General features: G+C 39.7%; 1 protein-coding gene across 3 annotated transcripts in view; it reads left to right on the forward strand.

The window, feature by feature from the left end:
* Positions 1–27214, forward strand: part of Dis3l2 (DIS3 like 3'-5' exoribonuclease 2) — a 357736-nt gene that overhangs the window by 62102 nt on the left and 268420 nt on the right. For all 3 annotated transcript variants that reach the window (XM_029476858.2, XM_021163217.2, XM_029476861.2), the window contains exon 5: positions 1425–1526. In XM_029476858.2, the coding sequence (XP_029332718.1) occupies positions 1425–1526 (102 nt within the window). The remainder of the gene's footprint in view (positions 1–1424; positions 1527–27214) is intronic.

Raw genomic sequence — 27214 nt, forward strand, 5'->3', positions numbered from 1 at the left:
AGATTTTGAAGTAGATGCCTGGTGAGTTTGCTGGGCACCACACCATTTACCATGGGGCCTTTCTGGCTGTGAGACTGAGCATGCCTAAGGTGTCAGTGCTTCCTGTTCATGGTCTAAGGCTCACCGTGCTCTGACATCAGGAGATAGAGGTTTAAAGATGTTTTATGAATCTTAATCTATTTTCATTTAAAATTTCATGTAGGAGTACATATTTAAATTATCTCCTTTCCCTCTCATTCTTCCAATTCCTCCTGAGTCTTCTCACTACTTCTCATAACCTTATATTTTTATGTGTATACATGTGCATGTATATACTCATATGTTTATATATATATATATATGCATAAATATAACCTGCTGAGTCACTGTGGTGTTCTATATGTGTTTAGATTGTTAGGTAACCAATTAAGATGCTCATTGGGGGGAAGTCTGATTCTCTCTCTTCTGCCAGTCATTAAGTTGTCCTGTATCTGAAGTATGTGATATCTTCAGCAATAGGGATTGACCTTCAATTTTTGAGAGGCATTTTAGGGCAACAGCACTAGCATATGTTATTTTGAGAGTCTTTTGGACTCTCTTGACCAACAACTTGAAAGGAGGTTTCCTGTTTTCTGGCACTGAGGTTTTAAACGTGATTCCTTAGGGAATCATATTTTTTTTATGTTTACTTAAAATTACATATAAGTGTAAATGTTTACATATGTATCTGTTAAATTAATTTTAGTTCTTGCTCCTTTCATCTCTCTCTGCTTTATTTGGAGATTTTTCTTTTTCTGTTTTGTTTTTGTTTTTGTTTTTTCGAGACAGGGTTTCTCTGTGTGGCCCTGGCTGTCCTGGAACTCACTCTGTAGACCAGGCTGGCCTCAAACTCAGAAATCCGCCTGCCTCTGCCTCCTGAGTGCTGGGATTAAAGGCGTGCACCACCATTGCCCGGCAGTTTTTCTTTTTCTACTCTAAAGCTAAAAAGGATAACATAAGAATATTATCTTTTTCATTTTAGTAATCAGTCTACAGTCTTAGTTTTTTTCTTTATGTGCTTTCCTTTGTTTTTGTCTGCCTTTAGTAGATCTTTTTAAGTATTTGGTGATTTTAGCCTCAGCTAGTTCTTAGGTTTGAATTTTTTTTTTTAAGATTTTTTTATTATTATATGTAAGTACTCTGTAGCTGTCTTTAGACACACCAGAAGAGGGCATCAGATCTCATTATGGATGGTTGTGAGCCACCATGTGGTTGCTGGGATTTGAACTCAGGACCTTCGGAAAACCAGTCAGTGCTCTTAACTGCTGAGCTGTCTTGCTAGCTCCTGGAGTAGTATTCTTGTTAAGTTAGCAGACAGATTTAGAGTATGAACACTTTGAAGGAGATAAATTTTGGCTCCAGGCCTTGGTAACTTGACTGTTCCTTTATTTCTCCCTCCAATTTAGGATGGTGATCGGGACATTTTTATTGATGGAGTTGTTGCTCGTAATAGAGCCTTAAATGGGGACCTTGTGGTTGTAAAACTGCTTCCTGAGGATCAGTGGAAGGTGAGTTTAAATTTCCTTTTCTAATTATTTTCTTCATAGGGTATTGTGCATTCCATGATGTACTTAGGCATTGTATGTGTGTGTGTTGGTGTTATGGGCCCCTTGGACCCCAAGGTAAAAATAAGTTTTGCCTCTGAATAAGGCTATTAAATGGGGATTTGAAGGTCCCCCCACTTTAGTCAATCTACCTTGTCAGATCGTTGCACTAATTTCTGATACTCTTTTGGATAAGAAAAGTGCTTGCAGGGGCTTGTCAAGTGTGAAATAATTTATAATTTCTTATACCCTATGCTGTGAGAGTTAGAACAACAAATCCACAGAAATGGTGGTATTTTTCATCCATTTCTGCTTCCTGTATTGAGACACACAGCAATATATATTTAGTGCTGAGATGTAAGGCGTGTGCCACCGAGCCTGGACCTAGAGGTCTGATTTTGTGAATGCCCATGCCGCTAGAGCTAGCTAAGCAGCAAAGGGTCTGGCAAAACAGGTAGCATCCCTGCAGTTGGCACAGTCCAGGCTTTGAGGACAAAACTTACTGTTTTTCTTTTACAGTTAGTATATAAAAATGGAAGAAATCAAACTAGAAACTATCTTGGCTGTTGTTTGAACATTGACTGCAGTGGGGCAAGTTGCATGTTACAGGGAGCCAGTGTGAAGGCTGAGACTTGGAGGTGAGAGTTGAGGTGGAGAGAAGTTAGCATGTGAAGATAGAGTAGACAGGAGTGAAGGCAGCTGTAAGAACAGACAGGGGAGCTGCAAACACCTTGTATTTAAGCAAAATGACTGTGATGTCTTTAGCTGAAATGGAGGACAGTGAGGAAAAGTATGTATTACTGTAAACATCACTGAACTGGTAAAAGTCAGAGAAAAGAGGGTAGAGAACTCTGAAGAGCTTGAGAGAGGTAGAGAGACATTGAGGAAATCAAGGTTATAATAGAGCTGAAATGGACAGAGGTAATATTTGAAAAAGAATGATGAAGCCGGATGGTGGTGGCGCACGCCTTTAGTCCCAGCACTTGGGAGGCTGAGGCAGGCGGATTTCTGAGTTCGAGGGCCAGCCTAGTCTACAAAGTGAGTTCCAGGACAGCCAGAGCTACACAGAGAAACCCTGTCTCTAAAAAAACCAAAACCAAAAACCAAAAGCCAAAAGCCAAAAGGCAAAAGCCAAAAAAAAAAAAAAAAAAAAAAAAAAAAGAATGATGGAAACCTCTCTTAAACTGATGAAAGTTATCAAGCAACAGAATCAAGAAATTGTATTGACCCCCAAGTAGGATGAAAAGAAACTCATCCTTTGAAAATGGTGGTAAGTCTGCAGAAACCAAAGGGAAAACATTTCCAAAGTGCCAGGGACAGGAACAGTGTGCTTTCAAAAATTAAGAGAGTAACAGCTGACTTGTTGATAGCCACAGAGATTGTAAGACAAGGAGATGATATCTTCAGCTCTGAATCTAGTTGATAGTCTAGAACTCTTTTTTTTTTTTTAGATGTATTTATTTATTATATGTAAGTACACTGTAGCTGTCTTCAGACACTCCAGAAGAGGGAGTCAGATCTCATTACGGATGGTTGTGAGCCACCATGTGGTTGCTGGGATTTGAACTCCAGACCTTTGGAAGAGCAGTCGGGTGCTCTTACCCACTGAGCCATCTCACCAGCCCTAGTCTAGAACTCTTAAGTCTGCCAAAAACTGCCAAAAATCTATGAGAGCAAAGACTACATACAGATATGTCACACTTGTTCAAAAGACATGACTAGTGGCTGTCACACTGGACCTCACAGATATGCAAGTGTCTGTCACTGCAGAAAACCATGTCTTCTTAAAGATGTTTTCAAATACAAGGTGACTGGGAATGTAGCTCAGTGGTACTGTGTGACATGTGCAAACCCTGAGCTTCAGTCTTCAGCACAGTGGAAACCAGATAGCACAGGAGCATCAGTCACATTCTGCCCTCATGTTTTTCATGCCCACTAGCTTTTCCTGGCCTTGTTAGTATTTTCCTTTTTGGATATATTATTGAAAAAAACTTCAGCATCCTAGATTGTCCCACTTACTGGCAAGCCCTGCTAAACATTTATTTTTCCTGCTAAACAGCAGGAAAGACGAAACACCAAGTTGTCCTTCTTCAAGCAGGTTTATTCAGGAACACTTAGTATTGCAATGCAGGAACAGGAATGCCCCCCAACCACCCCGGGGCGTGCCTTAAATACCCTACTGACTCCTCCCCATCACCCCAGTCATGTAAAGGCAGTCCATAGGTTCACAGCAAGTGACTACACCTCTGGGGAGCTGACGAGGCATGGCATCTGCGCAGTGCAGGCAGCTGGGATGTGGCTAAGTCTGAGATAATGAGTAAGTCAGGTGCATGTCATAGGCCTGGCAGCCGTCCTGGGCGCCATCTTGGGGCGGTGGCCACACCTGCTCCTCCCGGCTACCCTGTTTCCTTCATTCTATAAGACCACCATTGTAAAATACTAGAGTAAGAAACAACATAAAAGATCTAAAGATGAATACCTCTCATAAACACAGGTGAACAAGTATCCAACAGGATATTCGCAAAGAGACTCTAGGAACATGTACCAAGAATAGAACATGAATACATGGTGCTTGCCCTAGAAATGCAAAGTTGGCTTAATGTTGAAAAGCAGTCTTTATGGCCCACCCTTTAACAAACTAAGTCTTATACCTTATTTTAACCAAGTATCAGCCAGTATACATAGAAAATGCAACTGACAAAATTCCATAACTGTTCCTGATAAAAGTTCTAGTACTGAAGAGCCTAGGGCAGGAGGACCCTGAGTTTGGGCTACACGGTAAGACTGTCCTACCCACTAAGAGGAGGATGACAAGGCCATTCCTGCTTCTTCTCAGTTTTTGAAGGCAGATCCCTCCACCACTAAGAATGACACTGCTCTAATGTCTTCTACACATTCTCTGTGTTCTCAGTTCATGATATGATCACTATTCTTGTTTTGCTGCAAATTTTTATCACGAACAGTTATGGGATGTAGGTGTCTGCTACCAAGCCTGCCTAACCTGCATTGTTTCAGAAATTCAAGCCAGTACCAAAAGGAACTAGAAAATAACTGTTTTATGATTATGTATATATACATAAATATGCACATACACATATATGTATATATACACATATACACATATATACATTTATACATGTGTGTATATGTATGTGTGTATATATATATGTGTGTGTATATATATATATGTGTGTGTATATATATATATATGTGTGTGTATATATATATACACACATTTTGTTTTTACTCTTCTTTCATATAATACATCCTAACTGCTGCCTCCTTTCCCTTTCCTCCTCCAGCCGCTGCCTGGATGTCCAGGTTCTGGAAACTAGATGGCTTAGAGACCTAGGGTAGATCCAAACACTACTTACAAAGATTGTTTTATTATCTAACTACATGGTTTTCTCTGTAGAAAGTTCTAACGAGTCTGTTGAAAAAGATGCTAGAAGAAGTGAGTTATCAAGATTGAAGAACTGAAGGTTTATATAAAAAATAAATTGTAATTCTACATGCTGGCAATGAAAAATAGGAAATTAAAAATTTCTGAAAATGCTATTTATAATAGGATTTTTATGACACAATTAAGGAGAAACTTGAGCAAAAATATAAGTTGTGTACACTAAAACTATAAATCATCAGTGAGAGAAATTAAGAATGCAGGGAATGAGGAGAAATAGAAAAGAGTCAATATTTTAAGTTTTCAGTTCTACCCAAACAGATCAAACTGACTCCATGCTCTGCCTTCCTTCAATATAGCAGTCTCTTTAAAGGATTTACAGGCAGCCTTCCAGGTTTGTGTGCATGAGCCAAACCAAGAGCAGAATTGGAGCTTTCAAGACCTTTGTTAAAGCTCCTGTAGCAGGGCTAGCTATGCTGTTGGATTTAGGTGGAAATGAAGGTAAGATAGGGACCAGCAAGAGAAGGAAACAGAAGTTAGAAATGAATCAGATCCAAATGTTTATGTAAAAATACCAATTTGCTAGTATAAAACTAAGTCAAAAATGTTAGATTTCCAGATTTTAGACATCAGATTTGGCCAATATTTCCTAAGTATAACAAAAGAAATTACAAAGTATAAAATAAGTCAATAAATTTGATTACATCAAAAATCATATACTTTGTTCTTCTAGAGTCACTGTTTGAAATAAAACACGATAAGTCACAGATATGGGTAAAGATTGCAAAAAACATTTTCTGACTATGAACTTTTATTTAGAATATAAAGAAATATTAATTCAATAATAACTAAATTACAAAATGCATTAAATCTTTAACAGCTTTACTAAAGATATATGGGAAAAGATATTCAACATGATTAGTCTTTAAGGAAATACAAAGTAAAATCACAAGATATAACAGACCTACTGGAATAGCTAAAGTCAGCAAGATTGACCATGTGTTGGTGAGGTTATGGAGTAACTAGTATTGTTGATGGGAAAAAATGGACAATTCCTTTGGAAAGGAGTTTGGTAGTTTTTTAGAATTTTCAGCATATGACTAATACATGATTCAGCCATTCTGGTTGTTTACCTTAGTGAAATGAAATTATTGGCACATTCTTTTTTTTTGACAGGTAGAGAACATATTTTATTACAGTTACAATTCTTAGATGTATCATGTGGCAATGTTATTACTACAGCCAAGCCTAAGCAGGTGTTCATCCACATTTGACCACCAACCCTCTGCAACAGGTAGAAGATAGTACAGTGTTTCATAAAGGTTGAACTTCAAAAATTACCAAGCCCAACACAGTGGTATTTGTATAAAACAGGCCCAGGACTTTGAACCTTCATCAGACTGGCAACTCCACAGGCTCACAGTTGTGAGTTCCTGAATGGAGGGAAAAAGCAAATGCAGGCTCTTGCACTTGGCCTCCAGGGATTCTTATGCACAAATTGCATGCTATTGTTGATCACTGAAAGCAAACTGCATTGCCATGTGTGAAGGGACATGTAGCCTGTCAATCGCACTTGGATGAGTCTTTCTCATATAAAATAGAGGGGAAGAAGAAGTATTTCCGGTGGTACTTGGTTGCTGCCAGGCAGTAAGCAAGCTCCTTGTCACACCTGCACGTAAGTTCTTCGAATTTGTTCTCTGCTGGTCCACACAGGATGCCATGGTCCATGCATTTCCATGGGTAGGGCTGCAGCTGGCATCCTGAGCCTGAGAGTAGCAGCAGTCATGGTGGTGGCAGCACCTGAAGGTGAGAGTGGGCAGATTATAGCAGTCAATGGCGTCCATCATGTGGCTCTTCATGGCCACCAAGGCCACAATAACAGCCATAGTTCACATAAGCCATCGGATATTGAGGACCAACACAATCCAAGGTCCCTGCCAGTTCCAGGAGTCCATGCTTGTATACATGTGACCGCCTGGTTGCTCTGTGCTCTGCTTTCCTCGTTTGCTTAGTGCAGGATAAGGTGGCATCAAGTCACAGAATAAAGTGCCTCAGACTCCACAAGCAAGAGAAGTGATAGCCAGCCAGTTCACAGAACTCAGGATCAGGGGCTAGGAGATTCAGACTGCTGGAGGGGACTGCAGTAACTATGGGGTTCATGAAGGGAGGACTCTGATACCAACTCCTCTCCCCATTCATTTCTGAGTGAAATGCATGAGTGGAAGTCCCTTAACATTTTACAACTTGGGGAACTGCTCCTATGAGGCAGTCACAATTAACACTCTACAATCTCCTCACTATTACCACCACCAAGAGAGAAACTGAGGTAGTCAAGGGTTGCCCCAAGTCAGGTGGGAGTAAGAGAAGTGTATATATATATATATATGCCTATTCATTTTTTGTGGAATTGTTAATTGCCTGTATATTTCAGAACTCATCACTTTTGTGTTACCCCAATAATGTTGTAGAAAGTACTGAAAATAAACAAAGTTCTTTGCAAAAATGAGTTTGGAGTTCCAGGAAGAGATAGAAAATTCTAATTCAGTAAGGCCTAGGTGATGCCCCAAATTGTGCATTTCTAGTAAGTTCCCAAGCCAAGTTGATTTTCTTATTTCAGGAGTCACACCTTGAGTAAAAGACGTACTCTGTGGAGCAGGAAGGAAGGTAAAAGAAGCAGAGAGGTCTTATGGTCCTTGGATCTTAGCTCTTTTTGGTGGGGGAAGATAGTTAAGTGAGTAGTGTGTCCATTAACAGTTGTGACTGGGCCGTTGAGTTCCAGGCTAGATCTTTGTACCCTCTGTCTATGAAAAGAGATTGGTATGGGCAATCATAGGCTTGACTGGCAAGGAGCTTCCCCTTCTTGTAATTGCTGCCAAAGGCTGGTGTAGGGCTGTAGGGGCTACAGTCTTGAGTGGTAGTTTTGATGTGCTTCTTTAACTTTAAGAAGTTTGAAATTTGGATGCCACTCTGGTTTCTTATTCTGTGTCTGTGGAGTTCCCAAGTGTCTTCACAGGGGCTGCTGACACTGGCTTTGGTTCTTTTCAGATCAGTTCCATTAGGCATATCTATCTCTTAGGACTCATTAGTCCATGTATTTTTCAGCTTCTCCATTTGAAGGGCTTGGAGGTCTGTTTGCTGTGACCTAGCTGTGACAGTTGTTGGTGACAGAATCAAACCAGACAGAGGAGAATATTCAGATTGTCACTAGAAATTCCTGACATGTATAATATAGGCAACCAAAGTATGCTGGCCAGTTATATTACAGGTTTGTTAGTATAAAAACATGTTGTTATTAAAAGGGATCTCTAGTTAGTAGTGTAAGTAAATGTGAAGTAATTGGCTTATTTGTCTTTGCTTTTTTATGCTTGCTGTGTTCACTCTCTTGGGTATGTAAACTACAGTGCCTTTAGGGTTTTAGAGGAAAACAACAGTTCTTTTAGTTATAGTAGTAAATAGTCAATTTATTTCACAGCATGCTCTTTGGCAAAATAGATAGCTATAAAAGTATCAAGCTGTGAGGCAATGATAAAAATAATTTACTCTTGCATAACAATTTAATTTCAGAATTCTTTCAAATTTTTAGTGTTTGTATATAAGAGACATCTACCGAAGGATTTTGAGGGACAAATGACAAAGTAAAGTTTCTTTACTTTGACAGTTGGGGAACTAAGATACTGTGAGGACGTGTGATTTGAACAGAGTTTTGAGCAGAGTCAGGGGTAGAATCAGATCTTTTGACCTGGGACCTTTTTTTCTCAGGTGTTGCAATGGGTGCTGATGGTGGGAGTCGTGTCCAAGCATTGGCCCTGTTTCTTCTTGGAGCTGCACTGGATAACCAGTGGCTTCTCCCATCCATCCTGCTCTGGGCTAGATCCTGGAGATATAAACAGAATAGGTCACAGGTTTGCCCTTAGGGAGCTCGTGGGTTGGTTAGAAGGGGATGGAAAGAATTATGGTAAGGTTTACAACATGGAAAGAAATGCATCATTATTTGAGCAGCAAACTCTGAGACAGTTGGGGAAGGTGGCATAAAGGTTACATTAGAATTCAGGTTTGAGGGATGAGAGCTTTTGTTTTGTTTTATTTCAGGATGAGAATGATTTGTCAGGAGAGGGTTATAGAAACATCAGGTTTCAGAGAAGAACATGTGGGTTGAAGTATTGGCTAAATGAAGTCCCTCTGCTGACTCATCCAGACATGTTGAAGAAGAGCAGGGTCTATCTGCTCTCAAGACCCTACCAACTGTGGGAACCAGTTCCCCTGGTAGCTCATACAGTCCCCTGAGATACTGCTTGGATTAGAAATGTTTTCTAGGGCTGGGGAGATGACTCAATTGCTAATGTGCTCGATACACAAGCCTGAAGTTTGGATCCTCAGTATCCACCAAAAACCAAACCAAACCAAAACAGGTACACCAGTGCACCTCGGTAACCCCAGTGCTGTGGGGTGCTGGTGGGATGATGGCAGCAGGGACAGAGCTGTCAAGAGCTTGTTGTCCAGCCTGTCTAGTTGAATGTTGAGCTCCAGCTTCAGCTAAAGGACCTGTTTCTAAAAGTAAGGTAGAGGGCTGTGTGTGGTGGTGTACACCCTTAACCTAGCACTTGGGAAACAGAGGTGGGCTGATCTTTTGAATTTGAGCCAGCCTGTTCTGCAGAGTGAGTTTCTGGACAGCTAAAGCTACATAGAGAGACATTGTCTCCAAACAACAACCACAACCACAGTCACATGATGAAGCAGAAAGTGCTAGGGGAAGACATCTATTTTTTTTTCTTTTTTAAAGATTTATTTTATTTTTTTAATGTGAGTAACTGTCTTCAGACACACCAAAAGAAGGCATCAGATTCCATTACAGATGGTTGTGAGCCACCATGTGGTTGCTGGGATTTGAACTCAGGACCTTTAGAATAGCAGTCAGTGCTCTTAACCACTGAGCATTCTCTTCTGCCCAGAAAGTAAGAAAAGCCACTATGTTTCTCCTGGTTTTGAACTGGGGACCTCTTGCATGTTAGGCGACACTATGGAAACACCCTAGGGGAAGACATTTGACATTGACCTTTGTCTTCCACTTTGGTGCTTACCAGCAGGTCCACTAGCCCACACATGTGTATAACACACACACACACACACACACACACACACACACACACACACACACACACAGACACACACAAATATTTGTTTGCTGGCTTTTCATTTTTTTCTTTGGTTCTTGTTTCTTCTCATCCTTTTCTCAATTTAAAATACTTATCCTTCATAACTATTATTCAGACTTACCCTTCATCTTTTGTGCATGTGTGATGCAATGTGCGTGTGTATGTGTGTGGTGTCTGTGTCTGTGATGGAGTGGAGTACATGTGGAGGTCAGTAGACAAGCTCAGGTTTTGGCTCTTGCCTTGTTTGAGTCAGGGTCTCTTTACCACTTTGTGAGCCTGGTTGACTGGCTGGTGAGTGAGTTTATGGAAGTTCTCTTGATTCTGACTCCTGACTGCCATTTTTCTGTAGAGTTTCCATGGAGCTACAGATGCTTGTGTTACTGAGATCAACTTTTTAAGTCTTATTTACTTTAGTATTATGTTTTGTTTTTTTTTTTTGAATCTGAATTCAGGTTGTCGGGTTTGCACAGTAAACACTTTTACCCACTGAGTTATCTCCCTGGCTCTCTGTCCATCTCTGAAACAATAAAAATATATCCTCTTATTTTCCATCTCTTAATACTCCAGTATAGTATACTACAAAGAAATATAAGCCTGACGATTGTGAATTTTTTATGTATGTTCTTGTACTTTGCATCTCATTCTTTAGTATCTCTTCCTCAGTTTTGTGAATGTGAAAAATGGGCTTTATATAGCTTAATGTAATTAATTAATATTAATATAACTAAGGAGTAAGTTGAGTTCAGATTTATGTTTCCTGATTTTTTTTATCTCATTGATATTTGTTAATCCAGGAATAATCAAGGGAGCTATTTGATCTGTAGATGAGTATGTCTGTACCATAGAATTTGCTTGTATTTAGAAAAAAAACTGTATGTTTTAGCATTAGATAGCATCTTATGTTGACACCATGAATAATGAAGTTGACTTTATTCAGTTGGAATGTCTGAAGTCTAGTGTCAATCTCAGAAAATAATTTAGAGAAAATTACTTAGTGCTCTGGAAGCTGTGTGAGGACTAGGAGGTGTGCTCCCAGAGTTTTGCTAAGGCAGGTGTTGGTAATGGACTTCGGAGCCTTACCACCAGGGACCTGACAGCTGATCTGACAGTGAAGCCTAAAGCAAGAGCCATGGTGCACTGGTCAGAGCAGATAAAAGGGGTGATGGACGTAGATACTATCCTGGCTCTGTGGCAGCAGAGGGCAAGCGACACAGTACAGATTTTTTTTTTTCTTATTTTATCTTATTTATTTTATTCTTATTCTTATCGAGGAAGAGGGAAGTAATTATAATTTTTGTGCCTTGTTGATGATCAAATGGAATCTAAATTCTTTAGGCTATCCTAACCTGTTGTTAAAAAAATTACTTAAAAAAAAAGATTTATTTATTTATTTATTTATTTATTTATTTATTTATTTATATGAGTGCATGCCAGTAGAGGAAATCAGATACCATTACAGATGGTCATGAGCCACCATGTGGTTGCTGGGAATTGAACTCAGGATTTGTAGAAGAGCAGCCAGTGCTCTTAATCACTAAGCCATCTCTCCAGCCCCCAAAATCACATTCTTTTTTTTTTTTCCTTTTAAAGTATTTTTTTAAATTTTTAATATTTTTATTACATATTTTCCTCAGTTACATTTCCAATGCTATCCCAAAAGTCCCCCATAGCGCCCCCCACTTCCCTACCCACCCATTCCCATTCTTTTGGCCCTGGCATTCCCCTATAATGGGGCATATAAAGTTTGCAAGTCCAATGGGCCTCTCTTTCCATTGATGGCCGACTAGGCCATCTTTCGATACATATGCAGCTAGAGACAAGAGCTCCGGGGTTCTGGTTAGTACATCATGTTGTTCCAACAATAGGGTTGCAGATCCCTTTAGCTCCTTGGGTACTTTCTCTAGCTTCTCCATTGGGAGCCCTGTGATACATCCAATAGCTGACTGTGAACATCCACTCCTGTGTTTGCTAGGCCCCGGCATCGTCTCACAAGAGACAGCTATATTTGGGTCCTTTCAGCAAAATCTTGCTAGTGTATGCAATGGTGTCAGCGTTTAGAAGCTGATTATGGGATGGATCCCTGGATACGGCAGTCTCTAAATGGTCCATCCTTTCATCACAGCTACGAACTTTGTCTCTGTAACTCCTTCCCTGGGTGTTTTGTTCCCAATTCTAAGAAGGGGCACAGTGTCCACACTTTGGTCTTCATTCTTCTTGAGTTTCATGCGTTTATCAAATTGTATCTTATATCTTGGGTATCCTAAGTTTTGGGCTAATATCCACTTATCAGTGAATACATATTGTGTGAGTTCTTTTGTGATTGTGTTACTTCACTCAAGATGATGCCCTCCAGGTCCATCCATTTGGCTAGGAATTTCATAAATTCATTCTTCTTAATAGCTGAGTAGTACTCCATTGTGTAAATGTACCATAATTTCTGTATCCATTCCTCTGTTGAGGGACATCTGGGTTCTTTCCAGCTTCTGGCTATTATAAATAGGGCTGCTATGAACATAGTGGAGCATGTGTCCTTTTTACCGGTTGGGACATCTTCTGGATATATGCCCAGGAGAGGTATTGCTGGATCCTCCGATAGTACTATGTCCAATTTTCTGAGGAACCGCCAGACTGATTTCCAGAGTGGTTGTACAAGCTTGCAATCCCACCAACAATGGAGGAGTGTTCCTCTTTCTCCACATCCTCGCCAGCATCTGCTGTCACCTGAATTTTTGATCTTAGCCATTCTGACTGGTGTGAGGTGGAATCTCAGGGTTGTTTTGATTTGCATTTCCCTGATGATTAAGGATGTTGAACATTTTTTCAGGTGCTTCTCTGCCATTCGGTATTCCTCAGGTGAGAATTCTTTGTTCAGTTCTGAGCCCCATTTTTTAATGGGGTTATTTGACTTTCTGGAGTCCACCTTCTTGAGTTCTTTATATATATTGGATATTAGTCCCTTATCTGATTTAGGATAGGTGAAGATCCTTTCCCAATCTGTTGGTGGTTTTTTTGTCTTATTGATAGTGTCTTTAGCCTTGCAGAAGCTTTGCAGTTTCATGAGGTCCCACTTGTCAATTCTCGATCTTACAGCACAAGCCATTACTGTTCTATTCAGGAATTTTTCCCCTGTGCCCATATCTTCAAGGCTTTTCCCCACTTTCTCCTCTATAAGTTTCAGTGTCTCTGGTTTTATGTGAAGTTCCTTGATCCACTTAGACTTGACCTTAGTACAAGGAGACAGGAATGGATCGATTCGCATTCTTCTACATGTTAACAACCAGTTGTGCCAGCACCATTTGTTGAAAATGCTGTCTTTCTTCCACTGGATGTTTTTAGCTCCCTTGTCGAAGATCAAGTGACCGTAGGTGTGTGGGTTCATTTCTGGGTCTTCAATTCTATTCCATTGGTCTATTTGTCTGTCACTATACCAGTACCATGCAGTTTTTATCACAATTGCTCTGTAGTAGAGCTTTAGGTCCGGCATGGTGATTCCACCAGAGGTTCTTTTATCCTTGAGAAGAGTTTTTGCTATCCTAGGTTTTTTGTTATTCCAGATGAATTTGCAGATTGCACTTTCTAATTCGTTGAAGAATTGATTTGGAATTTTGATGGGGATTGCATTGAATCTGTAGATTGCTTTTGGCAAGATAGCCATTTTTACAATGTTGATCCTGCCAATCCATGAGCATGGGAGATCTTTCCATCTTCTGAGATCTTCTATAATTTCTTTCTTCAGAGACTTGAAGTTTTTATCATACAGATCTTTCACTTCCTTAGTTAGAGTCACGCCAAGATATTTTATATTATTTGTGACTATTGAGAAGGGTGTTGTTTCCCTAATTTCTTTCTCAGCCTGTTTATTCTTTGTGTAGAGAAAGGCCATTGATTTGTTTGAGTTAATTTTATATCCAGCTACTTCACCGAAGCTGTTTATCAGGCTTAGGAGTTCTCTGGTGGAATTTTTAGGGTCACTTATATATACTATCATATCATCTGCAAAAAGTGATATTTTGACTTCATCTTTTCCAATTTGTATCCCTTTGATCTCCTTTTGTTGTCGAATTGCTCTGGCTAGGACTTCAAGTACAATGTTGAATAGGTATGGAGAAAGTGGACAGCCTTGTCTAGTCCCTGATTTTAGAGGGATTGCTTCAAGCTTCTGACCATTTACTTTGATGTTGGCTACTGGTTTGCTGTAGATTGCTTTTATCATGTTTAGGTATGGGCCTTGAATTCCTGATCTTTCCAAGACTTTTATCATGAATGGGTGTTGGATCTTGTCAAATGCTTTTTCCGCATCTAACGAGATGACCATGTGGTTTTTGTCTTTGAGTTTGTTTATATACTGGATTACGTTGATGGATTTCCTTATATTGAACCATCCCTGCATCCCTGGGATGAAACCTACTTGGTCAGGATGGATGATTGTTTTGATGTGTTCTTGGATTCGGTTAGCAAGAACTTTATTGAGGATTTTTGCATCAATATTCATAAGGGATATTGGTCTGAAGTTTTCTATCTTTGTTGGGTCTTTTTGTGGTTTAGGTATCAGAGTAATTGTGGCTTCATAGAATGAGTTGGATAGAGTACCTTCTGTTTCTATTTTGTGGAATAGTTTGTGAAGAACTGGGATTAGATCTTCTTTGAAGGTCTGATAGAACTCTGCACTAAACCCATCTGGTCCTGGGCTTTTTTTAGTTGGGAGACTATTAATGACTGCTTCTATTTCTTTGGGGGATATAGGGCTGTTTAGATCATTAACCTGATCTTGATTCAACTTTGGTACCTGGTATCTGTCTAGGAACTTCTCCATTTCATCCAGGTTCTCCAGTTTTGTTGAGTATAGCCTTTGGTAGAAGGATCTGATGGTGTTTTGGATGTCTTCAGGATCTGTTGTTATGTCTCCTTTTTCATTTCTGATTTTGTTAATTAGGATGCTTTCCCTGTGCCCTCTAGTGAGTCTGGCTAAGGGTTTATCTATCTTGTTGATTTTCTCAAAGAACCAGCTCCTTGATTGGTTGATTCTTTGAATAGTTCTTCTTGTTTCCACTTGGTTGATTTCGCCCCTGAGTTTGATTATTTCCTGCCGTCTACTCCTCTTGGGTGAATTTGCTTCCTTTTGTTCTAGTGCTTTTAGGTATGTTGTCAAGCTGCTAATGTGTGCTCTCTCTAGTTTCCTTTTGGAGGCACTCAGAGCTATGAGTTTTCCTCTTAGAAATGCTTTCATTGCGTCCCATAAGTTTGGGTATGTTGTGGCTTCATTTTCATTGAACTCTAAAAAGTCCTTAATTTCTTTCTTTATTCCTTCCTTGACCAAGGTATCATTGAGAAGAGTGTTGTTCAGTTTCCACGTGAAGGTTGGCTTTCTATTATTTATTTTGTTATTGAAGATCAGCCTTAGTCCATGGTGATCTGATAGGATGCATGGGACAATTTCAATATTTTTGTATCTGTTGAGGCCTGTTTTGTGACCAATTATGTGGTCAATTTTGGAGAAGGTACCATGAGGTGCTGAGAAGAAGGTATATCCTTTTATTTTAGGATAGAATGTTCTGTAGATATCTGCCAGATCCATTTGATTCATAATTTCTCTTAGTTTCTCTGTGTCCCTGTTTAGTTTCTGTTTCCATGATCTGTCCATTGGTGAAAGTGGTGTGTTGAAGTCTCCCACTATTATTGTATGAGGTGCAATGTGTGCTTTGAGATTTACTAAAGTTTCTTTAATGAATGTGGCTGCCTTTGTATTTGGAGCATAGATATTCAGGATTGATAGTTCCTCTTGGAGGATTTTACCTTTGATGAGTATGAAGTGTCCCTCCCTGTCTTTTTTAATGACTTTGGGTTGGAAGTCAATCTTATTAGATATTAGAATGGCTACTCCAGCTTGTTTCTTCATACCATTTGCTTGGAAAATTGTTTTCCAGCCTTTCATTCTGAGGTAGTGTCTATCTTTTTCTCTGAGATGAGTTTCCTGTAAGCAGCAAAATGTTGGGTCCTGTTTGTGTAGCCAGTTTGTTAGTCTATGTCTTTTTATCGGGGAGTTGAGTCCATTGATATTAAGAGATATTAAGGAAAAGTAATTGTTGTTTCCTGTTATTTTTGTTGTTAAAGTTGGCATTCTGTTCTTGTGGCTGTCTTCTTTTAGGTTTGTTGAGGGATTACCTTCTTGTTGTTTCTAGGGCGTGGTTCCTGTCCTTGTATTGGTTTTTTTCTGTTATTATCCTTTGAAGGACTGGATTCGTGGAGAGATAATGTGTGAATTTGGTTTTGTCGTGGAATACTTTGGTTTCTCCATCTATGTTAATTGAGAGTTTGGCTGGGTATAGTAGCCTGGGCTGCAATTTGTGTTCTTTTAGTGTCTGTATAACATCCGTCCAGGATCTTCTGGCTTTCATAGTCTCTGGTGAAAAATCTGGTGTAATTCTGATAGGCTTGCCTTTATATGTTACTTGACCTTTTTCCCTTACTGCTTTTAGTATTCTATCTTTATTTAGAGCACTTGTTGTTCTGATTATTATGTGTCGGGAGGTATTTCTTTTCTGGTCCAGTCTATTTGGAGTTCTGTAGGCTTCTTGTATGTTCATGGGCATCTCTTTCTTTAGATTTGGGAAGTTTTCTTCTATAATTTTGTTGAAGATGTTTGCTGATCCTTTGAGTTGAAAATCTTCATTCTCATCCACTCCTATTATCCGTAGGTTTGGTCTTCTCATTGTGTCCTGTATTTCTTGGATGTTTTGAGTTAGGATCTTTTTGCATTTTACATTTTCCTTGATTGTTGTGCCGATGTTCTCTATGGAATCTTCTGCACCTGAGATTCTCTCTTCCATCTCTTGTATTCTGTTGCTGATGCTGGTATCTATGGTTCCAGATTTCTTTCCTAGGGTTTCTATCTCCAGTGTTGCCTCATTTTGGGTTTTCTTTATTGTGTCTACTTCCCTTTTTAGGTCTAGTATGGTTTTGTTCATTTCCATCATCTGTTTGGATGTGTTTTCCTGTTTTTCTTTAAGGACTTCTACCTGTTTGATTATGTTATCCTGTTTTTCTTTAAGGATTTGTAACTCTTTAGCAGTGTTCTCCTGCAATTCTTTAAGGGATTTTTGTGCTTCCTCTTTACTGTCTTCTACCTGTTTACCAGTGTTCCTTTGTATTTCTTTAAGTGTGTTATTAAAGTCCTTCTTGAAGTCCTCTATCATCATCATGAGATATGCTTTTAGATCCGTGTCTAGCTTTTCCGGTGTGTTGGGGTGCCCTGGACTGGGCGAAGTGGGAGTGCTGGGTTCTGATGATGGTGAGTGGTATTGGTTTCTGTTAGTAAGATTATTACGTTTACCTTTCGCCATCTGGTAATCTCTGGGGTTAGTTGTTGTCGTTGTCACTGTTTACAGATTGGAGCAGAAGCTGTGTTCCACTCACCAGCAATCTCAAAATCCTGTGGCGGGGTCGTGGGTAGCTGGCGGGTGTCAGCCGACCCTGTGCTCTAGCTACCCCGGTGCTGGTCCGGCTGGAAGAGGCCTGTGGTCCTACTCAGGCCGGTTTTCTGCTTCCCTAACTAATGCAGTCTCAGGTCCCGCGCGCAATTGGATTGGAGCAGAAGCTGTGTTCCACTCACCAGAAGTCTTAAGATCCTGTGGCGGGTGTTGTGGGTAGCTGGCGAGTGTCAGCTGACCCTGCGCCCTAGCTACCCCGTTCAAGGCTAGCCTCAGCTACATAGTGAGTTCAAGGCCAGCATTAGCTACATGAGACCCTGTTTCAAATAAAGATAAAAAAGGGATGAATTTGTTAGGCATAATGAATGCCTTTTTCTGATCACTGCAAAGAGCAATTCAAGTTATCACTGCTAAATAATGACAAAGGCATTAAACGTGAGAGCAGAGCCCAAGGACAGTAGAGGAGAAACAGAATGAGAAGCTAGACTGGGCCATACTGAACAGAGAGCCACATCAGAGAGTTAAGGTGGACAATGTGGCCTCTATTCCAAAATATATCACTTAGAATATTATCTGCAAGATTCATTTCTAGCCTAATCAGAAAAGACCTAAAACAGACCATCAATATTATTCAGCAGGTAAAGATGTTTACAACCAAGACTCAAGACCTGATTTCAATTCCTGGGACTCACATGGTGGAAGGAAAGAACATGGCACATGCACTCACATGTACATACATACATACATACATACATACATACAACAAAAAGAGTTTAGTGGACCTAAAGCTGTGGTAAATACATCCAGGTTTGTTTGATTGTTTATGTTGTTGTTGTTGTTGTTGTTTGAGAGTATCTCTTATAGCTCAGGCTAGCATTGAACTCTCTCTTTGGTCAGGAATGACTCTGACCTTCTGATCATCCTACCCTTTCATCCTGAGCTTGTAGATTATAGGCCTGTGCCACCATGGCCCACTTGATGTGAGGCTACTAATCAAGCCCAGTGCCTTGTGCACACTAGGCAAGAACTTTGCCAACTGAGCTATTAATATCTCCTCAGCCCCCAGAATTCTTAACAGACTTTAAATAAATGTTCTCACCTTAAAGAGAAAAATACAGAAAAAAAAGAGAGAGAGAATACAGAACCCAGACAACTAAATCCTAAGAACCTACAGAGACAGAGAGCTCTTAACATTTTCTAACTTAACATCTAAAAACTCAAGAAAATTCAACATTGAATGAGTAGATTTTAGAACAGATTCAAAAGAGTCATATATTTTCTAGCATAGTCTACATACATTTTAGAAATGAAAGAGAGATACCTGTATCCAGGCCCACCAGGTTCTTTATAAGGAAGAAGCGAGCTCCTTTATAAGGTATAATTAAAACCTCTACAACAGAGCTGGAAACTACAGCTTATAGCCCAAATCCTGTAATTTCTATAAGCTGTGCGGAAACACAGCTATGCATTTTCATTTATATACAGTCTTTCACTGTTTATAGGAAATAAAAACAGCAAAGAAGTTGTGATCAATCTGGAAGGCCCATAGTCTAAAATGTTTGCTATCTAGCCTTTTCCAGAAGTCAACTCCTCCTGTACAAAGTTCCTATGCTCCCGAAAATTGTTCAATGAGATATCTTCCTTATCTTGGCCAACTTCCCTGGGTATATTTACTTCTGAAACCCTTTCGGGCTTTCTCTGGCTTGCCCCTGTGTCTGCCTTCAGTCCTGTGGACCGAGTTCTCTGCTCTCCAGCCTCTTCCAGCTTCTAGCACTGTGTCTGTCTATTCTCGTTGCTCTGTTCTCAAACTCTAGCTTTGGATCTCTGTTGAGCTTATCCTAATTAAAATATAAATAATGAAATCGAAATTGAGCAAGAATCCCAACATAAAGCGCTATATTTAACTTTCTACCATCTCAAAACAACAGTGCCCATCAGCTACCTGACCCTTATTCTGAGATCACTTGTCTTTCTGGGTCTTCATATGTGCTCTTAGACTAAAGGTGCTTTGGTTCCTGCCTTCTTACTCCACCAAAACTGCTCCAACGATCAGTATCATAGATGTTCCATATTAACCAAAACTAAGTTCCCAGGAAGATTGCTCTGCATTCCTCCTTCAGATGTCCCCTGTCCCCATTCCCAGGACCACATCCTCTCCTGGGTACTCTCTGTGTCTTTCTGCCCCGGCTTTCACTCTCCCTCACTGGATGCTCTTCCCTGCAGATATGCTTCAGTGCTCCTCAGGCTCCATACTTCTTTTACCTTTTCATAAGATCTCCATTTAATGAAGCCACTGAGGTCCACCAAACATCTACTTCTAGTCAAGGTCTCATACCTTAGCTCTAAATCCCAAAGGAAAGCTCACTTCTAGCTTTACAAAGTTACATGTTCCTTCTTGTGCATGTCCAACTCAAGACCAAATGAACTCTTCCTGCCTTAGTCTCTAAGCCTGCTCTCTTTTCTAGATCCTACCATAGCAAATAATGCTACTATCCCCTCATTCACCTGAGCACAAAGAATAAGACTCATCCTAGTTTCTGCCTTCTACTTTATTTACTATATCCAATCACTAGGTTTACTCAAGCCTAAACTCAACTCCTCAACTTCCTCAATGCCCTTGTGGCTTATCATCCCTCCTTAAGGCTCTCTGAACAAATGTTCCCATCAATCCCCCACCATCTTTTCCCCTTCCTTTTAAGTCATGCACCCAACCAGCTGGGATATTTTAGTATGCAAATGTGACTACCACTCTCCAGGGAAGTCTATGGCTCTCCAATGCTTACATGTTAATATTAGACTTTCTTGCACGGCAAGACATTTCAAGATCTGACACCATTCCTCATATTCTATTTACCAGCCTTGCCTTGTCTCTTGCATTTTAAGTTTCAAAGCACTAAAATATATTTGGTTCTCCAATTCTACCATTGTTTTCTCAATAGCCCACTGTACAAAATATTTTTGCCTGGTATATATTACCTAAGTTCATAAGACAGTAGTGTGTGTGTGTGTGTGTGTGTGTGTGTGTGTCCCCTGTATCATTACTGGATAAGATAGATAAATCCCAGTATATTTCTTTAAAATATAACATTTTTAGCTTCCCACTTATTAAAACTATACTGTTGCACCATCAACTTAATTTAAAAAACAAAATCACTTAGTTTCACAAAATGTTCTTTAAAGCCTGATTACCTAACCAAGGGTGACCTTGAAGTCCATCTGGATCACTTTCAGCTACTTCTGAATTCTGTTTTCATTAATAGGAATGAATTTGCAGTAAGTGGTGTAGAAGCTCATCCCACAAGCATTGGCATATATTTTTCAAATGGCTACTCAGCATGCAACATATAATGAGTATAATTAATCCAGTGTGACAGCCACAAACACCATTTGGCAAATAGATCCTGCTACCCCTGCCTACACACTCTTGAGAGGACTGCACCTCTTGTTCCTCTTCTGAATGGGTAGAGCCATTCTGACCAACAAATAAAAAGGACTCCATCATTTCTAGACCAGATATTTTAAATGTTGTTGGTTTCCTTCTGCCATAGGAGTACATGGCAAGAGGAACATATGGCCACAGTTCCAACTAGTCTAAGCTCTGGAGTAAAGATAATGCAAAGCACAAATACTGAAGGATCTTACTGGGGAGGAGTTCAGTGAGATATAAATCACACTATTCCACACTATAAGCTTACCTACCATGTAGACTAGCAGTCAGATATTCTAAGACACATTCTAAGACATATTCTAAGATAATATTTTATATCTCCTATGTACAATTGTTATCAGTAGCAAACAGAAGAGCTACAAATAATACATTTGAACTATGTGATCTTGGCCAAAGTATGGCTTTATAGTTTTCATTTCTAGAAATAACAGTAATAAATGTTGGACATTTTTTGAGAACTCATATGTCATTTTTGCCATATCTTGTCTACATTAACTCATTCACTGCAATGGATATGGATTTCACCAAACCGTCTCCATGGAATTAAGGAGGATTGGAATTAATTTTTAACATATAATCCTAAAATATTAATTGGGAGTTTTCCAGCACAAATAAGCTGCTGTATCCTTAAATGATACATTCCTTATTTCTGACATTTCAACCGAAGTTACAGAGATCTGAAGACATGTTTAGAACAGGCAGGAACCTGAAGTGTCTGAGCCCAGAGCTGGCAGTGTTGAAGAAGAAAGGATGACTGCTAACATAGGCTGTGTGCATAAGAGTCCGAGGAAAGCCAGATCAGGGCAATAGACAATAGCTCCCTCTGCATCACTCCAGGTAAGCCTCCCAAACCTTCCGTCCATCATCAAGTACCCTCCAAGTCCTTTCTGGGACTGCCATGCAGGCCAAGAAAGCAAACAGTTCTAAGAAGTTCTAACTTCATTGGAATTGGCAACAATCCAAAACGATAGTGATTATGTAAGAGATTGGATTAAATATAATCTAGCATGATGGGTGCATATTTAAAGAAGAACTTGGAAGACAAAACTTTCAAACAATCACTTGAAATAAATGTTGATTGTCAAAGGAAACAATTTACTGTACTGGTCCAAAGTCTTGTGACCACTGAAAATTAGGGATTAAATGTACACTTTGATTTTTGTATTTGTTTAATTTAGAACAAGAGCAGCACTCCTATCAGTACTTCCTTTATTCTTTCGGAGTCAGGCTATTTCTTTCTGAGCCAATCTTTTCTTAAAAACATTCAACTGAGCTCTAGCAGCTTAAGCGTCACTACCCCTGCACAAAAGTAAGCTTGCTTAGTAAGCGCACAAGAGACATGCTGGTGAGTGTGCAGTGGCTGCCCATGCTTATACCCTGTTTCACTGTAAGCTGAGGGACCCACTAGTGTCTGGAGACTTAACCAGCACAATAGCTGCCTGGTTTCCTCCCACTTGTCCTCTCACACTAATGTAAGGGACCAATGATACATGAGGTGATTCGTGATAACTAAGTGAATCAATATAGACTCCAGTCTGACTTATCACACTTTTAATATTCAGTCAAAGAATGCAAAGGCTAAGTCCCAGTGAGCAAAACCTCCACTTGAACTTTCAGTCAAGTTGTTTCCCACTGTGTTATCTGCCTGAGTCTAATTTTACCATGATCTTGACAGCCTCCTTTCCTCTGGTTTTCTCGGAGCTGATTACTATGACTGCATAGGCTAAGCTGCTCACCTCAGTTCCCAGTCAAGTTCATGGAAGGGCTTCCTTTTCAACCCATCATTCAGAACCAAGACACCAGAGCTGAATCCTGTGCTCCAAAAAATCCCAGAATTCTGCCTCTCAGAATTCTACTTCTGCTCTGGACCATGCTCCCTGTGTGTGCCTCCCTGTGCTCTAGGTCCGGTGACTGGCACTAAGACTTGAGTGCCACATCTCTGGAATGCCACCTCTCTACAACTACCTATTTTTGCTCCTTAAAAATCTGTACTGTGGAGAAAAGCACCGGGGTAGCTAGGGCGTAGGGTCGGCTGACACTCGCCAGCTACCCACGACCCCGCCACAGGATTTTGAGATTGCTGGTGAGTGGAACACAGCTTCTGCTCCAATCTGTAAACAGTGACAACGACAACAACTAACCCCAGAGATTACCAGATGGCGAAAGGTAAACGTAATAATCTTACTAACAGAAACCAAGACCACTCACCATCATCAGAACCCAGCACTCCCACTTCGCCCAGTCCAGGGCACCCCAACACACCGGAAAAGCTAGACACGGATCTAAAAGCATATCTCATGATGATGATAGAGGACTTCAAGAAGGACTTTAATAACACACTTAAAGAAATACAAAGGAACACTGGTAAACAGGTAGAAGACAGTAAAGAGGAAGCACAAAAATCCCTTAAAGAATTGCAGGAGAACACTGCTAAAGAGTTACAAATCCTTAAAGAAAAACAGGATAACATAATCAAACAGGTAGAAGTCCTTAAAGAAAAACAGGAAAACACATCCAAACAGATGATGGAAATGAACAAAACCATACTAGACCTAAAAAGGGAAGTAGACACAATAAAGAAAACCCAAAATGAGGCAACACTGGAGATAGAAACCCTAGGAAAGAAATCTGGAACCATAGATACCAGCATCAGCAACAGAATACAAGAGATGGAAGAGAGAATCTCAGGTGCAGAAGATTCCATAGAGAACATCGGCACAACAATCAAGGAAAATGTAAAATGCAAAAAGATCCTAACTCAAAACATCCAAGAAATACAGGACACAATGAGAAGACCAAACCTACGGATAATAGGAGTGGATGAGAATGAAGATTTTCAACTCAAAGGATCAGCAAACATCTTCAACAAAATTATAGAAGAAAACTTCCCAAATCTAAAGAAAGAGATGCCCATGAACATACAAGAAGCCTACAGAACTCCAAATAGACTGGACCAGAAAAGAAATACCTCCCGACACATAATAATCAGAACAACAAGTGCTCTAAATAAAGATAGAATACTAAAAGCAGTAAGGGAAAAAGGTCAAGTAACATATAAAGGCAAGCCTATCAGAATTACACCAGATTTTTCACCAGAGACTATGAAAGCCAGAAGATCCTGGACGGATGTTATACAGACACTAAAAGAACACAAATTGCAGCCCAGGCTACTATACCCAGCCAAACTCTCAATTAACATAGATGGAGAAACCAAAGTATTCCACGACAAAACCAAATTCACACATTATCTCTCCACGAATCCAGTCCTTCAAAGGATAATAACAGAAAAAAACCAATACAAGGACAGGAACCACGCCCTAGAAACAACAAGAAGGTAATCCCTCAACAAACCTAAAAGAAGACAGCCACAAGAACAGAATGCCAACTTTAACAACAAAAATAACAGGAAACAACAATTACTTTTCCTTAATATCTCTTAATATCAATGGACTCAACTCCCCGATAAAAAGACATAGACTAACAAACTGGCTACACAAACAGGACCCAACATTTTGCTGCTTACAGGAAACTCATCTCAGAGAAAAAGATAGACACTACCTCAGAATGAAAGGCTGGAAAACAATTTTCCAAGCAAATGGTATGAAGAAACAAGCTGGAGTAGCCATTCTAATATCTGATAAGATTGACTTCCAACCCAAAGTCATTAAAAAAGACAGGGAGGGACACTTCATACTCATCAAAGGTAAAATCCTCCAAGAGGAACTATCAATCCTGAATATCTATGCTCCAAATACAAAGGCAGCCACATTCATTAAAGAAACTTTAGTAAATCTCAAAGCACACATTGCACCTCATACAATAATAGTGGGAGACTTCAACACACCACTTTCACCAATGGACAGATCATGGAAACAGAAACTAAACAGGGACACAGAGAAACTAAGAGAAATTATGAATCAAATGGATCTGGCAGATATCTACAGAACATTCTATCCTAAAACAAAAGGATATACCTTCTTCTCAGCACCTCATGGTACCTTCTCCAAAATTGACCACATAATTGGTCACAAAACAGGCCTCAACAGATACAAAAATATTGAAATTGTCCCATGCATCCTATCAGATCACCATGGACTAAGGCTGATCTTCAATAACAAAATAAATAATAGAAAGCCAACCTTCACGTGGAAACTGAACAACACTCTTCTCAATGATACCTTGGTCAAGGAAGGAATAAAGAAAGAAATTAAGGACTTTTTAGAGTTCAATGAAAATGAAGCCACAACATACCCAAACTTATGGGACGCAATGAAAGCATTTCTAAGAGGAAAACTCATAGCTCTGAGTGCCTCCAAAAGGAAACTAGAGAGAGCACACATTAGCAGCTTGACAACATACCTAAAAGCACTAGAACAAAAGGAAGCAAATTCACCCAAGAGGAGTAGACGGCAGGAAATAATCAAACTCAGGGGCGAAATCAACCAAGTGGAAACAAGAAGAACTATTCAAAGAATCAACCAATCAAGGAGCTGGTTCTTTGAGAAAATCAACAAGATAGATAAACCCTTAGCCAGACTCACTAGAGGGCACAGGGAAAGCATCCTAATTAACAAAATCAGAAATGAAAAAGGAGACATAACAACAGATCCTGAAGACATCCAAAACACCATCAGATCCTTCTACCAAAGGCTATACTCAACAAAACTGGAGAACCTGGATGAAATGGAGAAGTTCCTAGACAGATACCAGGTACCAAAGTTGAATCAAGATCAGGTTAATGATCTAAACAGCCCTATATCCCCCAAAGAAATAGAAGCAGTCATTAATAGTCTCCCAACTAAAAAAAGCCCAGGACCAGATGGGTTTAGTGCAGAGTTCTATCAGACCTTCAAAGAAGATCTAATCCCAGTTCTTCACAAACTATTCCACAAAATAGAAACAGAAGGTACTCTATCCAACTCATTCTATGAAGCCACAATTACTCTGATACCTAAACCACAAAAAGACCCAACAAAGATAGAAAACTTCAGACCAATATCCCTTATGAATATTGATGCAAAAATCCTCAATAAAGTTCTTGCTAACCGAATCCAAGAACACATCAAAACAATCATCCATCCTGACCAAGTAGGTTTCATCCCAGGGATGCAGGGATGGTTCAATATAAGGAAATCCATCAACGTAATCCAGTATATAAACAAACTCAAAGACAAAAACCACATGGTCATCTCGTTAGATGCGGAAAAAGCATTTGACAAGATCCAACACCCATTCATGATAAAAGTCTTGGAAAGATCAGGAATTCAAGGCCCATACCTAAACATGATAAAAGCAATCTACAGCAAACCAGTAGCCAACATCAAAGTAAATGGTGAGAAGCTTGAAGCAATCCCTCTAAAATCAGGGACTAGACAAGGCTGTCCACTTTCTCCATACCTATTCAACATTGTACTTGAAGTCCTAGCCAGAGCAATTCGACAACAAAAGGAGATCAAAGGGATACAAATTGGAAAAGATGAAGTCAAAATATCACTTTTTGCAGATGATATGATAGTATATATAAGTGACCCTAAAAATTCCACCAGAGAACTCCTAAGCCTGATAAACAGCTTCGGTGAAGTAGCTGGATATAAAATTAACTCAAACAAATCAATGGCCTTTCTCTACACAAAGAATAAACAGGCTGAGAAAGAAATTAGGGAAACAACACCCTTCTCAATAGTCACAAATAATATAAAATATCTTGGCGTGACTCTAACTAAGGAAGTGAAAGATCTGTATAATAAAAACTTCAAGTCTCTGAAGAAAGAAATTATAGAAGATCTCAGAAGATGGAAAGATCTCCCATGCTCATGGATTGGCAGGATCAACATTGTAAAAATGGCTATCTTGCCAAAAGCAATCTACAGATTCAATGCAATCCCCATCAAAATTCCAAATCAATTCTTCAACGAATTAGAAAGTGCAATCTGCAAATTCATCTGGAATAACAAAAAACCTAGGATAGCAAAAACTCTTCTCAAGGATAAAAGAACCTCTGGTGGAATCACCATGCCGGACCTAAAGCTCTACTACAGAGCAATTGTGATAAAAACTGCATGGTACTGGTATAGTGACAGACAAATAGACCAATGGAATAGAATTGAAGACCCAGAAATGAACCCACACACCTACGGTCACTTGATCTTCGACAAGGGAGCTAAAAACATCCAGTGGAAGAAAGACAGCATTTTCAACAAATGGTGCTGGCACAACTGGTTGTT

This window comes from Mus caroli, unplaced genomic scaffold (assembly GCF_978045245.1).
Source record: "Mus caroli unplaced genomic scaffold, Mus_caroli_1 scaffold_1, whole genome shotgun sequence".
Lineage (NCBI taxonomy): Eukaryota > Metazoa > Chordata > Mammalia > Rodentia > Muridae > Mus > Mus caroli.